Source organism: Diachasma alloeum, unplaced genomic scaffold (genome assembly GCF_001412515.2).
Source record: "Diachasma alloeum isolate Michigan unplaced genomic scaffold, Dall2.0 Dall_scaffold_00420, whole genome shotgun sequence".
Taxonomy (NCBI): domain Eukaryota; kingdom Metazoa; phylum Arthropoda; class Insecta; order Hymenoptera; family Braconidae; genus Diachasma; species Diachasma alloeum.
Genome location: NW_021680559.1, coordinates 217949 through 231310, shown reverse-complemented (window position 1 = coordinate 231310; position 13362 = coordinate 217949). Strand labels below are relative to the sequence as shown.

Below are 13362 nucleotides of genomic sequence, written 5' to 3'. Positions count from 1 at the left end.
GGGGATAAATAATCTGTCCTTCGTGTCTCCTATTTTCCTAATTTCTGTATTCCCTCTGTATCCTATTTCCATACTTTTTTCTCTCCATAAACGATGAAAAAAGATACAGAGGGGATAAACAATCGGTTCTGTTTGTCTCCTATTTTCCTAATTTTTCCATTCCCTCTGTATCCTATTTCCATACTTTTTCCCCCAAAATGATGAAAAAAGGATACAAAGGAAATGGAAAAATTAAAAAATAGGAGACAAAAGGACAGATTGTTTATCCCCTTTGTATCCTTTTTTCATCTTTTTTGGGGGAAAAAAGGATGAAAATAGGATACAGAGGGAATGGAAAAATTAGTAAAATAGGAGACAAACAGAACCGATTGTTTATCCCCTCTGTATCTTTTTTCATCGTTTATGGTGAGAAAAAAGTATGGAAATAGGATACAGAGGGAATACAGAAATTAGGAAAATAGGAGACACGAAGGACAGATTGTTTATCCCCTCTGTATCCTTTTTTCATCTTTTTCGGGTGGGGAAAAGGAAGGAAACAGGATACAGAGGGAATACAGAAATTAGGAAAATAGGAGACAAAAAGGACAGATTATTTATCCCCTCTGTATCCTTTTTTCATACTTTTTTCCCTAAAAAAAGACGAAAAAACGATGCAGAGGGGATAAATAATCCGTCCTTTTGTCTCCAATTTTTTGATTTTTCCATTTCCTTTGTATCCTTTTTTTCATCATTTTGCGGGAAAAAAATATGAAAAAAGGATACAGAGGGGATAAACTTGTCTCTTATACACATCTAGATGTGTATAAGAGACAAGTTTATCCCCTCTGTATCCTTTTTTCATACTTTTTTCCCTAAAAAAAGACGAAAAAACGATGCAGAGGGGATAAATAATCCGTCCTTTTGTCTCCAATTTTTTGATTTTTCCATTTCCTTTGTATCCTTTTTTTCATCATTTTGCGGGAAAAAAATATGAAAAAAGGATACAGAGGGAATGGAAAAAAATAGTAAAATAGGAGACCAGAAGGACACATTGTTAATCCCCTCTGTCTCCTATTTCCATACTTTTTCCCCCAAAAAAGATAAAAAAAGGATACAAAGGAAATGGAAAAATCAAAAAATTGGAGACAAAAGGACGGATTATTTATCCCCTCTGCATCGTTTTTTCGTCTTTTTTTAGGGAAAAAAGTATGAAAAAAGGATACAGAGGGAATGGAAAAAAATAGTAAAATAGGAGACCAGAAGGACACATTGTTAATCCCCTCTGTCTCCTATTTCCATACTTTTTCCCCCAAAAAAGATAAAAAAAGGATACAAAGGGGATAAACAATCTGTCCTTTTCGTCTCCTGTTTGTCTAATTTTTTTATTTCTCCTCCATCCTATTTTCATAATGGAAAAAATTAATTGAAAAATGGCACATTAAACAGAGAGAACGAGAGCAACCAAGAGAGAGCAAAGACAAGCCCATTTCATTTGTTCATTGAAGACTAAACAAATGAAATCGAATAAAATGTCAAACACTTCAAGACTTTGTCCGTCTGAGACAATGTCCTACACCCAAAATCCCACGGGATTTCGTCGAGTATACGATCCAGATCACTTGATTTTTTTCAGATTTATTCTACATCTTTTAAATTTATCATAATATCGATCATTACTGTACGGCGCAGCGCTTACGGCGCGACCACCAACGTTCGTAGGTTTTGCGTCACCAACAGAGTGTTAATAATAAATTTTAGAGTGGACGACCTAGTGATCCGAGAAAAGCATCGAATTCTGAAGACAGAGAAGAAGATGGTGGAAGTAAGGAAGACGCGGCTTTATTGTCGAGGAAAAAGCGGCTCGCAGCGATAAAAGACTTAGCGAAACAGAAAGGAAATAGAGAAGGTGGGGCTTCAGTATCTGCTGACGAAACAGAAGATCTCGTTAGGAAGAGTGCGGAACGAAACAGAAAGAAATTGATGACCAGGAAGACAAGAATCCGGAAAATTATGAAAATTGCTGATGACAAGCGCGCTGCGGAGAAGGGTAGAGGACCAAGCTCACAGGGACCCATCACTCTATGCGCACTTATAACATGATCTATCATATCAGGAAACCAGAAAAAATTGACTATTCCGGGTCAGAGAGGCAGAAAGAGAAAACGCGATAGGGAAATAGAACCAGACCACACCTTCCTCCCCCCACCACGCACACGTGGACTTGATGTATATTGAATAAATCAACTTCATATGAGTAGATAATCATCGTATACNCAGAAGATCTCGTTAGGAAGAGTGCGGAACGAAACAGAAAGAAATTGATGACTAGGAAGACAAGAATCCGGAAAATTATGAAAATTGCTGATGACAAGCGCACTGCGGAGAAGGGTAGAGGACCAAGCTCACAGGGACCCATCACTCTATGCGCACTTATAACATGATCTATCATTTCAGGAAACCAGAAAAAATTGACTATTCCGGGTCAGAGAGGCAGAAAGAGAAAACGCGATAGGGAAATAGAACCAGACCACACCTTCCTCCCCCCACCACGCACACGTGGACTTGATGTATATTGAATAAATCAACTTCATATGAGTAGATAATCATCGTATACCTAATGTATACCTAACTTCTTTCACAGATTGAGATTTATCCAGGCGCCGATATTTTCGTCGCAGCAGAAAAACTCGCGGTCCTTATCAAGGAAAATATGCACAAGCCCAGTTGTTTCGCGCGGTATTTGATGCAATTGGTGATGGGGGATGAGCTGATTGGGAAAACAGCACAGGGCAATGGTGGGAAGGAGAGAATCCCAAAGAATATTTTCTATGCTGTGAAGTGTAAGTTCTAGTGATGCCACAATAGTCGATAATTACCGGACAGTCAATAAATGAGACGATTAATTGTTTCTTTCAGTATCGTCAAAACGATACGATACGATATTCACTACACGAAGATCGACGATAATCGAAAATCTCGGCGGGAAATTTTTAATTTCCATTTTCTGTCGTCTAGGCCTTCTTAGCCTTTTTAATAAGGAGAAATGGAGCGAAATGATAAATGAGATTTCGAGACTCAAAGTGAAGGTCAAATGTCGCACGTGTCATATTTTGTGAGGGTCAAATGCCGCCAAGGTCCTATCTTGCGAGAGTCAAACGGAGCAAGAATCATAACTTGCAAGGGTCAAACGCTCACAAGGGTTAAAGACCAGAGACAGGCAGGACAATCTCAAAGGTCAAAAGACCACAAGAATTGACCGGGAGAAGCAACAGAACAATGAAAAGTCGGAAGTTCATTAATGAATTGAAATAATCAAGAGACTTTGCCATATGACCCTAGCCCTGCCTGCCTCTCGCGTTTGATCCTGGTTACTGTCCTGGCTACCTCTGTCATTCGACTCTTGTACGTTTGTCATTCGCAAGCTGTGGTACCTACGACGTTTGACCTTCGCAAGATAAAACTGGAGAGCCTTTTAGGTGTTTCTATTTTTCAAAAATGTTCAATTTCGCTTGATAAAAGGACGATACGAGACGATATGGGCCATTTTCGATACAAGTCATTTTTTAAAAATCGAATTTCAATTAGAAGTTCGATACGATACAATATTTGAGGAAATATTGTATCGTATCATATCGCAGCATCTGTAGTCCATTCGAAATGTCTGATTGGTTCAATGGCGAGAAAAGTAACGTCCAGACTCGAGAATAGGCTCTCGGAAAGTTTTCAAAAAGTCTAGATCGATTTGGTGTAAAATTTCAGGTTAGGGCATGGCACAAGGTCAGCAGCTTCGGCCAGCTGTTCGAGTTTTACTGATAATGTCAGATAGCAGGGGTAGCAATCTGCTGTGGAGGAGCTCGTCAGAAACCTTGCACTCAGCTACGTCCCTCATTCTTTTCAGGCGTTGGCTTGGCTGAATTTCCAAGCTCAAGTTCTGTCAACAGTTTGTGGAAGCGTCGGTCAACTCATTCGGAGACACGTTTTGGTATTTGTTCTTTTGGATAATGACACTCATCTCTGCCTAAAAGTAGTTGAATGATGTCAGAGTGATCTTAAATTGCTGGCTCTTCGGCGCCTTGAGTACAGCATCGTACTTGCTATTATCACTCGCGATGCGTCTGTTTCTGAGTTGTGTCTCGATTTGTGCAAACCACGCGACGGGATCTTCACTGACGAACGTGATGAGCTTAAAGTTCCACAAGGCCATGACCTGGAGCTCATCAAATGCCTGCAGGTTGATGCGGTTCACATCAAACGAGACATTGTCATGTGGATTGCCTGCGCTAGCAGGGGATGCAAGAGCAAAGGACCGAGGAGATTGTCAAGTTGTGAATATGTGTGATTTTGTTACTGATCCATTCGAGACTGTGCTGATGATACTAATAGAAATCGTTGTACCTGATGTTGTTGAATTTGATTCTATTGCACCTCATTTAGCTGGATCAGGTTGTGTGGAATCCGGTTTTGCTGAATCTGATTTTGCTGTGGTTGTTATTAATTATTCTGTCCGCTGTTAGGTGTAGGCGAACGTGCCAAAGGTTGGCGTCTGCGTTGAGGCACGTGACTGAATCGGAGTTAGATGGTTGCGTTTACGTATCACCGATTATGGAGATATTGAGCACTTATCAGCAAACTATGTTCATTCGGTCATACAATTATTAACTAATATTTGGAATACAAAAGTTGGAACGCCACAGCTGTTGTGGTATAAACGAGATACGTGGGAAAACTGATAATGATAGGTGGGATAATATGGTGCGTCTTCCGCGTTTCCGTTAGTCATGCTCACAAAAATTTACATTTAAATCTTCTCATGTTAGATGCGGTCAACAGCACTGTTAGTCCACAGGAGAGGTTGTCAGAACAGCAGTACAACCGCTCCATGGCTCAACTTTGTAGTCAAACAAATGCAGCTGCCGGTGTATTACCTAAGATAATCGAGGAAATAACTCCAACTAACTCAGAGACCGACAGTGAGCCTGAGGATTCATCCAAAGATGTAGGGGGAACAGTGAGGAATGCTGTGGCAGAGACACATAGGGAACTGCATGCCACAGTCCCACCACAGTCTGTGCAGTCGGGAGGAACAAGCCGAAACTCTGAAGGAGTAACTGGATTCAGCGCGAACGACCAAATGCAAGATGAAGGTGAGAAGCTGGACGACACATGCGCGCGCGCAGTTATTTCCCGGCACTTATTCTCTCCACACTTATCCTTCTGTACTCACTGCGACACTTATTCCACACACACACATATACACTCCGCCAGGGTGAAGCCCAACTCTTACGGCGGCGCGTCTCCAGGTGGTAGATAGGGGGTGTCCTCTGGGCCGGTGGGCTGACCACTGGGTTAGCTTGCTGACCGCTCGGCTGGCTTGTTGACCGCTCGGTCGGATTGCTGATAGCTGGGTTGGCTCACATGCCCAGCAGGGGATTGGAGCTTCGCTTCCGCGGATAAAAAACCGGGGTGCAGGGTGGGTTCCCTATAACAGCCTTTAACAAAGAGAATCGGGAGGGCTTCCGTCAACAGCCTGGATTTGCAATGAATAGTAATGACAAAAGGCAAAGTTCCCATGCGGGCATACCGGATAAGGTTAATCCTGTCACCAGTTCCGATCGGGTGCAAGCCCCGGTGGCCGGTACTGGCTCCATGGATTGTGGGAGGAGCCAAACATCACCTCCTGCAAAGGTGGACCCTTTGGCCTCAGATGCTACAAGTGGGGGAGGGTCTCAGACCCAATATGAGAAATAACCCAATATGAGAAATAAATAATAATATGAGAAACAATGGCTTCCAGCATTCAAGCGACTCGGAGCACTCATCTATGACCTACAGAAGTGTGTCCAGCCTAAGCAGAACATCCACAAGGAGATCAAATCCGAAGTGGTTGCCGTCTGCAGTGCCTTCAAACGGCTGGAGGATCTGGAGAGGGCACGCGCTAAAGCCCAAACCTCAGCTGCTGAGGCGGTCCAAATGACGAGACCGACACTGCTACTGCCCTCACGTAGGGGCTCTGAAACGAGGTCTCGGACATGGAGGACTCGGACATCGGGAAGAATGGTAGAGAGATTCGCACAGCACTACGGAGGAAACGGGAGCTGAGAGAATAACCTGAAATTGCGGGCAAGAACACCAAGAAACCAAAACAGCAGGGATTGCCACGACGGACGGAGCACCCGAGCTGTCTAACGCTGAGCCTTCCCATTGATGAGGTCACCGATTTCCTAAATAGACTGACTGAGGATGCGAAGCAGCACTTTCCCGTGACAATAGCCGGGGACTTCAGTGCCTGGGCAGTCGACTGGGGAAGTAAGGAGACTAATGCCAAAGGACAAGCCGTACTGGAGGCCATGTCATTGCTGGACTTGGCCTTGTTTAATAGCGGCGAGGAACCAACCTTCATGAGAGGAGAGGCAAACTCAATCGTAGATCTTACCTTCGTGATCAACAACCTCGCAAAAGGAAACTGTTCATGGGAGTTAATCGAAATATAGGACACAGCAAGCGACCACCGTACGATACTCTGGGAGGTTTCCACCGGCCAGAGACGCGGACCCGCACCGGAGAAGACTAACGCAATAGGCTGGAAAATGAGCTCCTTCGATCCTAGTATCTATTTAGTGGTACTGGACGATCACCCAATCAGTGGCAGTAATGCCACTGAAAAGGCAATGAACATCATGAGGAGACTCACGGAAGCTTCCGATGCCACCATGCCCAGCAAGCGAGCCATCAACCGGCGGCCACCGCTATACTGGTGGAATAATACTATCGCGAATTTGCGTAAGGAATGCAACGCAGCAAGAAGATCATCTCAGCGCGGCCGCAAGAAGCCGAACTTTGAGGAACTGGAGACGAGGTACAAGAAGTCACGCCATAAGCTCAACAAGGTCATCAACCGCAGCAAAGCACATTCCGTGGGGCAGGCCGTACAAGGTGGTGATGACGCGGCTCAAAAGCCAGCCCATGCTATCGCCGACGTGCCCGAAGCTCTTGGAGACGATCGTCACGGTGCTCTTCCCACAACAACCTGGACTCCAGCGTGTCGANTGCGGCCGCAAGAAGCCGAACTTTGAGGAACTGGAGACGAGGTACAAGAAGTCACGCCAGAAGCTCAACAAGGTCATCAACTGCAGCAAAGCACATTCCGTGGGGCAGGCCGTACAATGTGGTGATGACGCGGCTCAAAAGCCAGCCCATGCCATCGCCGACGTGCCCGAAGCTCTTGGGCACGATCGTCACGGTGCTCTTCCCACAACAACCTGGACTCCAGCGTGTCGACAAACGAGGAAAACCGTTGATGGTCCCACCAATCACTGAGGATGAGCTGATAGAGGCATGTGATAGGGTCGGGAATACCAAGGCCCTCGGTGTTGATGGGATTCCCAACATTGTGCTGAAAGCCGCTATCCATGCGCTACCAGGCCTATTCTTGGACGTGTACAACGAGTGTCTCAGCGAGGGCACCTTCCCTGCAAATTGGAAGCAGCAGAGGCTGGTGTTACTCCCGAGAGGGAAAAAGCCACCGGACGAACCTTCATCCTATAGTCCCCTTTGCATGCTCGATGCAGCTGGTAAGATCCTCGAGCGCATCGTCCACAGGAGAATAGAAGCTGCAGGTGAACCATTGCTGGCCAACAATCAGTACGGCTTTCGGAGAGGCCGATCCAGCCTTGAAGCCATTAACCTAGTTGTTGACACTGCTAGGGAAACGACTGCAGGGAAAAGATATCACAGAGGCAGGAAGAAGTACTGCTTAGTAGCGACGCTGGACATTAGGAACGCCTTCAACTCCCCCAGATAGGACTGCATTTTGGAGGCCCTCGAGAGTTTTGGCGTGCCTGAATACCTTCGGATGGTGGACGATTACTTCACCGGTAGGGTTCTCAAGTACGACACGGAGTGTGGCCTCAAGGAGAACAAAGTCACTGGAGGGGTTCCTCAGGGCTCGATACTGGATCCTCTCCTGTGAAATATCATGTACGATGGCCTGCTGAAGCTGACACTGCCACCCGATGTGAGTCTCGTAGTTTTTGCCGATGATGTGGCCATAGTGATCGTGGGAAACCAACTGGAGGACATCAAACTTGCCTTCGAAATGACTTTTGGAGCGGGTCCGCGGTTGGACTCGGTTGGCCTGAGTCTGGCTGAGCATAAAACCAAAGCCGTGTTGATTACAAGTAGGAAAGTCTTAGAGAAAAAAATGCTGCGAGTAGGGGGCTATGAGCTCACATCCCAGCCCTACATTCGGTACTTGGGGGTGATGATCGATGCCTGGCTCAACTTCAAACAGCAAGTGGAGCACGTGACCAATAAGGCATCCAGGGTTCGAGTCGCCTTATTATGCCTCATGTCCAACATTAGATGTTCCAAGCAGAGGAGACGAGCTTTACTGTCGTCGGTGATTACGTCAGTACTCACCTACGGCGTCACTATTTGGGCGGATGCCCTCCAAGTACAAGAGATCCGACGCAAAGTGGCAGCTGTTTAACGACTGAGTGCCCTCAGAGTTGCCAGCGCATACTCCATTGTGTCCGAGGATGCAGTCTGTGCCATCTCTGGGATGCCGCCAATTGACGTATTAGCCAAGATACGAAGATCCCTGTACCGGCAGACAGGATTGGGTATACTGAACACGGCAGAGCTCAGTGTAGAAGATAGATAAAACAGCTTGCACCGATGGTAGCTGCAGTGGAACGCCTTGTGCAATGGGAGATGGACGCACCGTCTGATCCCGCCGGTGTGAGTCTGGCTAAATCGCACTCATGGAGGGGTTAACTAAGAGATAATCCGGCCTTAGAACTTGGTGGAAGCTATGATATCATCAGAACAAGTCTGGAACGAAACGAGCAACTTTGCTCCAAAAAGAGAAGCGTATACTCCGGAAAGAGGAAAGCATACGGAAAAATGCAGATTGGATAGAAAGCTACCAGGACTTCATACTCACACCCAATATCTTAGTGAGGCAGGGGTTGTACGGCGGACAAACAACTATGAGGAAGGGCTATAGTCAAGATCTCCCTCGCGAAGTAATACCTGATGGTAGCCTAGAAGGTTTGCTGAGGAGGAGATATTGTTTTGTCGGGACAGGCCCGACACAGGGTGTTAACACTCTATCGTGCGTTAGGCATTTTTTTTCCTCTTCTCGAAGAAAATCAAAAAATGAAACATGAAAAAAGTACACACACACGCTGAGGGAAGGAGGGAGAGCGAGGGAGAGAGGGGGGGAGAGAGAGAGAGAGTGGGAGAGAGAGAGAGAGAGAGAGAGAGAGAGAGAGAGAGNGCTGAGGGAAGGAGGGAGAGCGAGAGAGAGAGGGGGGGAGAGAGAGAGAGAGAGAGAGAGAGAGAGAGAGAGAGAGAGAGAGAGAGAGAGAGAGAGAGAGAGAGAGAGAGAGAGNTGATGTTTCTACGGTACACGCGGCTAGCACCGGAAACGAAGGGGAGAAGAAACGCCAAAGGAAGAGCCTACTGACTGGGAGATCGAAGGACACAGAACAAGCTGAGAACGTAAGTCGCGTTCCGCGACATTCTCCAGAGGGAACCGCAGGAACGGGTTTGAGGGAAAAAACGAGTGAGGAGGGCGGCGTAACGGACGGATTCGAGGATGTTGAAAGTGCCGCTGCTGACAGTGAGGGGGAAACCGGCAGTATGACAGGTCCGGAAGAGAGGAGGGATACCGGGAGCCCAACGGCCGCTGCGAGGAGCATGGCAGAAGGGGAGGAAGTGAACATGGAGAGGGATGCCGGGAACCCAACGGCAGATGCGAGAAACACAGAAGAAGAGAAGGGAGAGAAGGAGAAGAAGAAGAAGAAGAAGGAGATCGAGAAGGAGAGGGAGAGGAGGAAGGAGAAGGAAAAGGCGAAGGAGAAGGAGCAGGAGAGAGAGAAGGAGGAGAAGAAAAAGGAGAAGGAAAAGGAGAAGGAGCAGGAGAAGGAGAGGGAGAGGGAGAAGGAGCAGGAGGAGAAGGAAAAGGAGATCGAGAAGGAGCAGAAGGAGAAGGAAAAAGAGAAGGAGATCGAGAAGGAGAGGGAGAGGAGGAAGGAGAAGGAAAAGGCGAAGGAGAAGGAGAGAGAGGAGGAGAAGAAAAAGGAGAAGGAAAAGGAGAAAGAGATCGAGAAGGAGAACGAGCAGGAGAAGGAGAGGGAGAGGGAGAAGGAGCAGGAGGAGAAGGAAAAGGAGATCGAGAAGGAGCAGAAGGAGAAGGAAAAAGAGAAGGAGATCGAGAAGGAGAGGGAGAGGAGGAAGGAGAAGGAAAAGGCGAAGGAGAAGGAGAGAGAGGAGGAGAAGAAAAAGGAGAAGGAAAAGGAGAAAGAGATCGAGAAGGAGAACGAGCAGGAGAAGGAGAGGGAGAGGGAGAAGGAGCAGGAGGAGAAGGAAAAGGAGATCGAGAAGGAGCAGAAGGAGAAGGAAAAAGAGAAGGAGATCGAGAAGGAGAGGGAGAGGAGGAAGGAGAAGGAAAAGGCGAAGGAGAAGGAGAGAGAGGAGGAGAAGAAAAAGGAGAAGGAAAAGGAGAAAGAGATCGAGAAGGAGAACGAGCAGGAGAAGGAGAGGNATATTAACGAATATTCATTTGGTCATATTCAACTTTACTATTCGTTAATAGTTAACGAATCTCGTTTGGAAGAATTGAATCATTCTATCAGTGTAGAATGATCACAATCCACGTATCTCCCCCGTTCGCCCCTCATTAGCACCGTTTAACCCTTTAGATCACTCTACTCGTTTCTTCAGTTCGATGATTGTGATCACTTTTAGTTATCAAAGTAGGTAATTTTTTTATGTTGTTCTCCGATACTGCATCATAACAATGTAACTACAGGTACTCATTGGCTGACTTTCAGCTGTTGAGACTCTGATCCAGAAGTATTCAAAATTAGTAATACGCAAGTGATTTTAATGATCTCACGTAATTTCACTAATTGATTTTATCATGAAGTAACGCCATGATTTCAGGAGCGAGTAGCCCCTCGCAAAATCAGATTCAGGAAATGTACTTTCGAGTCAGAATCGTCCGTTCGTTCCAGAGTCAGTTGTATGGGCCCATAAGCGCGCTATGAGTCGCATATAATTAACCGAACTACCAATTCAGACTTCAAAATACTTTTGCAGGCTTAGCCTCAGTCTTGAAGAACAGAACCTCCTCATCTCGATTGCCTTATTCTGCCTTTCATGCGTGTCGTATGTTATCTGATTACACTTATATTAATACATCAGAAAATGAGTTCACTGGAATGTCATTATCGATTTCAGTGCCAGCTCAAATAGAGGGCGTGGTGAGGGTGAAGAGGAGGGAGATTAGAGAAATGTGCAGAGGAGTACAAAGGGATATGATGACATCTGAGAAAAGATTGGAAAAGAGCACTTACCAAATTCGCCATACGTTTTGACTATTAATTTTCAATACTCGTTTCTTTATTTTTCTGTTTCTTGTTAATTAGTTCGTATTTGCCTTTGTGTTTGCCTTTTTTAATTGATGAATTAAATTTTGTTTATAATAATAAACTTTCTTTGGACTTTATTCATTTCATCGATCAAATAGATACGGCTATTCGCTTCCCAGGAAATGATTTGCCAGTAAATTTTCGGCTATCTATCGGTTTTATCGGAGATTTTTACATAGAATCGCTAAAAATTAATTGTTGAGATGGATGGAAAGTAATGTTCTCATTAAAACCTGAATTGAATTGTATTTTGATGAGTTCATGGATTTAGCCCTTCTATAGGATCGAATCAATCTTGGTCTAGAGTCACCCAAACTCCATGGACGCGATATTTATTAAGGAGCTTCCACCGAATTTTTCAATTACCAAAGAATCAAGATGGGCTTTTCAAACAGTTCATAATATGAATCCCTGACAATGGAAAAGTAAGTTCTGAAATCACTTATTTTAACAACCCAATAGTTTCGTAGATTGGAATATCTTTCGATAAACAGGACGATAATTTGTTTATTCTCGTATTGTCAAAACAATACAATACGATATTCATTACACAAAAATTTACGATGTTGAAAATCTCGACGGGAAATTTGTAATTTTTTTTTTTTCTGATGTGTGGAGTTTCTCTCCGTGTTTCCAAGGAATAATGGAGCAGAATAATGAATGAGACTCCAGAACTTCATCATAAGGATTTAATCTTATCGAAGGAACAAATTTATGTCGAACTAAGAGTCAAACGTTGCCAGGATCATGACTTGCGAAAGTCGCAGTATCATACCTCGCAAGAGTCGAACGTCACCAGGGTCATATATTGGGGGGGTGAAATGTCGCCACGGTCATACGATCTTGCGAGGTTCCAATGTCGCTGGGATCAGACGTTGCGAGGGTCCAACGGCGCAAGGATCATCTCAAATTGTGAGGCTCAAACGTTCACAAGGGTTACACAATAGCGTCAGGCAGAACAATCTCAAGGGTCAGAAGACCACAGAGGTCAACCGGGAGAAGCAAGCAAGGCAATCAAAAGGGTCGAAAGTTTATAAATCAATTGAAATATACAGGAGACTTTTCTATTTGACCGTTGCCCCGCTTGCCTCTCCCGTATGATCTTGGGGATTGTTCTGCTTGCCTCTGCCATTTGACCCTTGTTGTACATTTGTCACTTCCAAGGTAAGATCCCTGCGACGTTTATTCTTTGCGAGGCAAAACAGGAGAGCCTTTTAAATGTTTCTATTATTCAAAAATTTATTACTCATAAATTTCATTCCGAACAATGATAGTATTATCAAGGTCATGCGTATATTATGGTGCGTGAAGGTGGACTTTTTCGCATGTACGCGTAACACGTCCTATTTTGTGTAACACCTGGCGAGTTCACTTATCGGGGATGCAATGGAGATAAAGTGTTTGTTTTTTGCACGAAAGGTCAAGGTCGTGTGTACAGTAAATTTTGAGGGCGTAAAGCGGAGCCCGACACATAACCTCGGAACTCTTCGCACGCCGTATAAAAAACAAACGAAAAAAAAAGACATGTGGGATGTCTCAAAAGCAACACCAGAACCTAATGAGTCCCGCAAATGTTTTCAGGGTCAGGCCCAAACCCATGAGACCCCAAAAGAGGTAACTCGAAAGACTCAAACGAAACTCTTCTGAATGGTCAGGCTGAAGCCTCATGAGGCCCAGAAATAAACATTTTTCATAGTCAGGCCCAAAACTCGTGGGGTCCCAAAAAGGCCCATAATTGATAATCCTAAGAATCTAACTCGCAATGATGAGGCTCGAAAATTTCATTTCCAGAAGATATTTCAAAGACGAATTTTCGGCTTTCGAAGATCTTTCTAAATTTTATCTGAAAGATATCTTAAAGACAAATTTTCAGCTCTCGAAGATCTTTCTAAATTATATCTGAAGGATATTTCAAAGATAAATTTTCAACTTCGAAGATCTTTCT

General features: G+C 44.9%; 1 protein-coding gene across 1 annotated transcript; it reads left to right on the top strand.

Moving 5' to 3' along the window:
* The first annotated feature begins 7954 nt into the window (after positions 1–7954).
* Positions 7955–11033, top strand: LOC107042116 (DNA ligase 1-like). The gene is made up of 4 exons (XM_015263008.2): positions 7955–8431; positions 9271–9699; positions 9805–10549; positions 10930–11033. The coding sequence occupies exons 1-4, from the start codon at positions 7955–7957 to the stop codon at positions 11031–11033; spliced, it is 1755 nt and encodes a 584-aa protein (XP_015118494.2).
* Positions 11034–13362: the final 2329 nt, after the last annotated feature.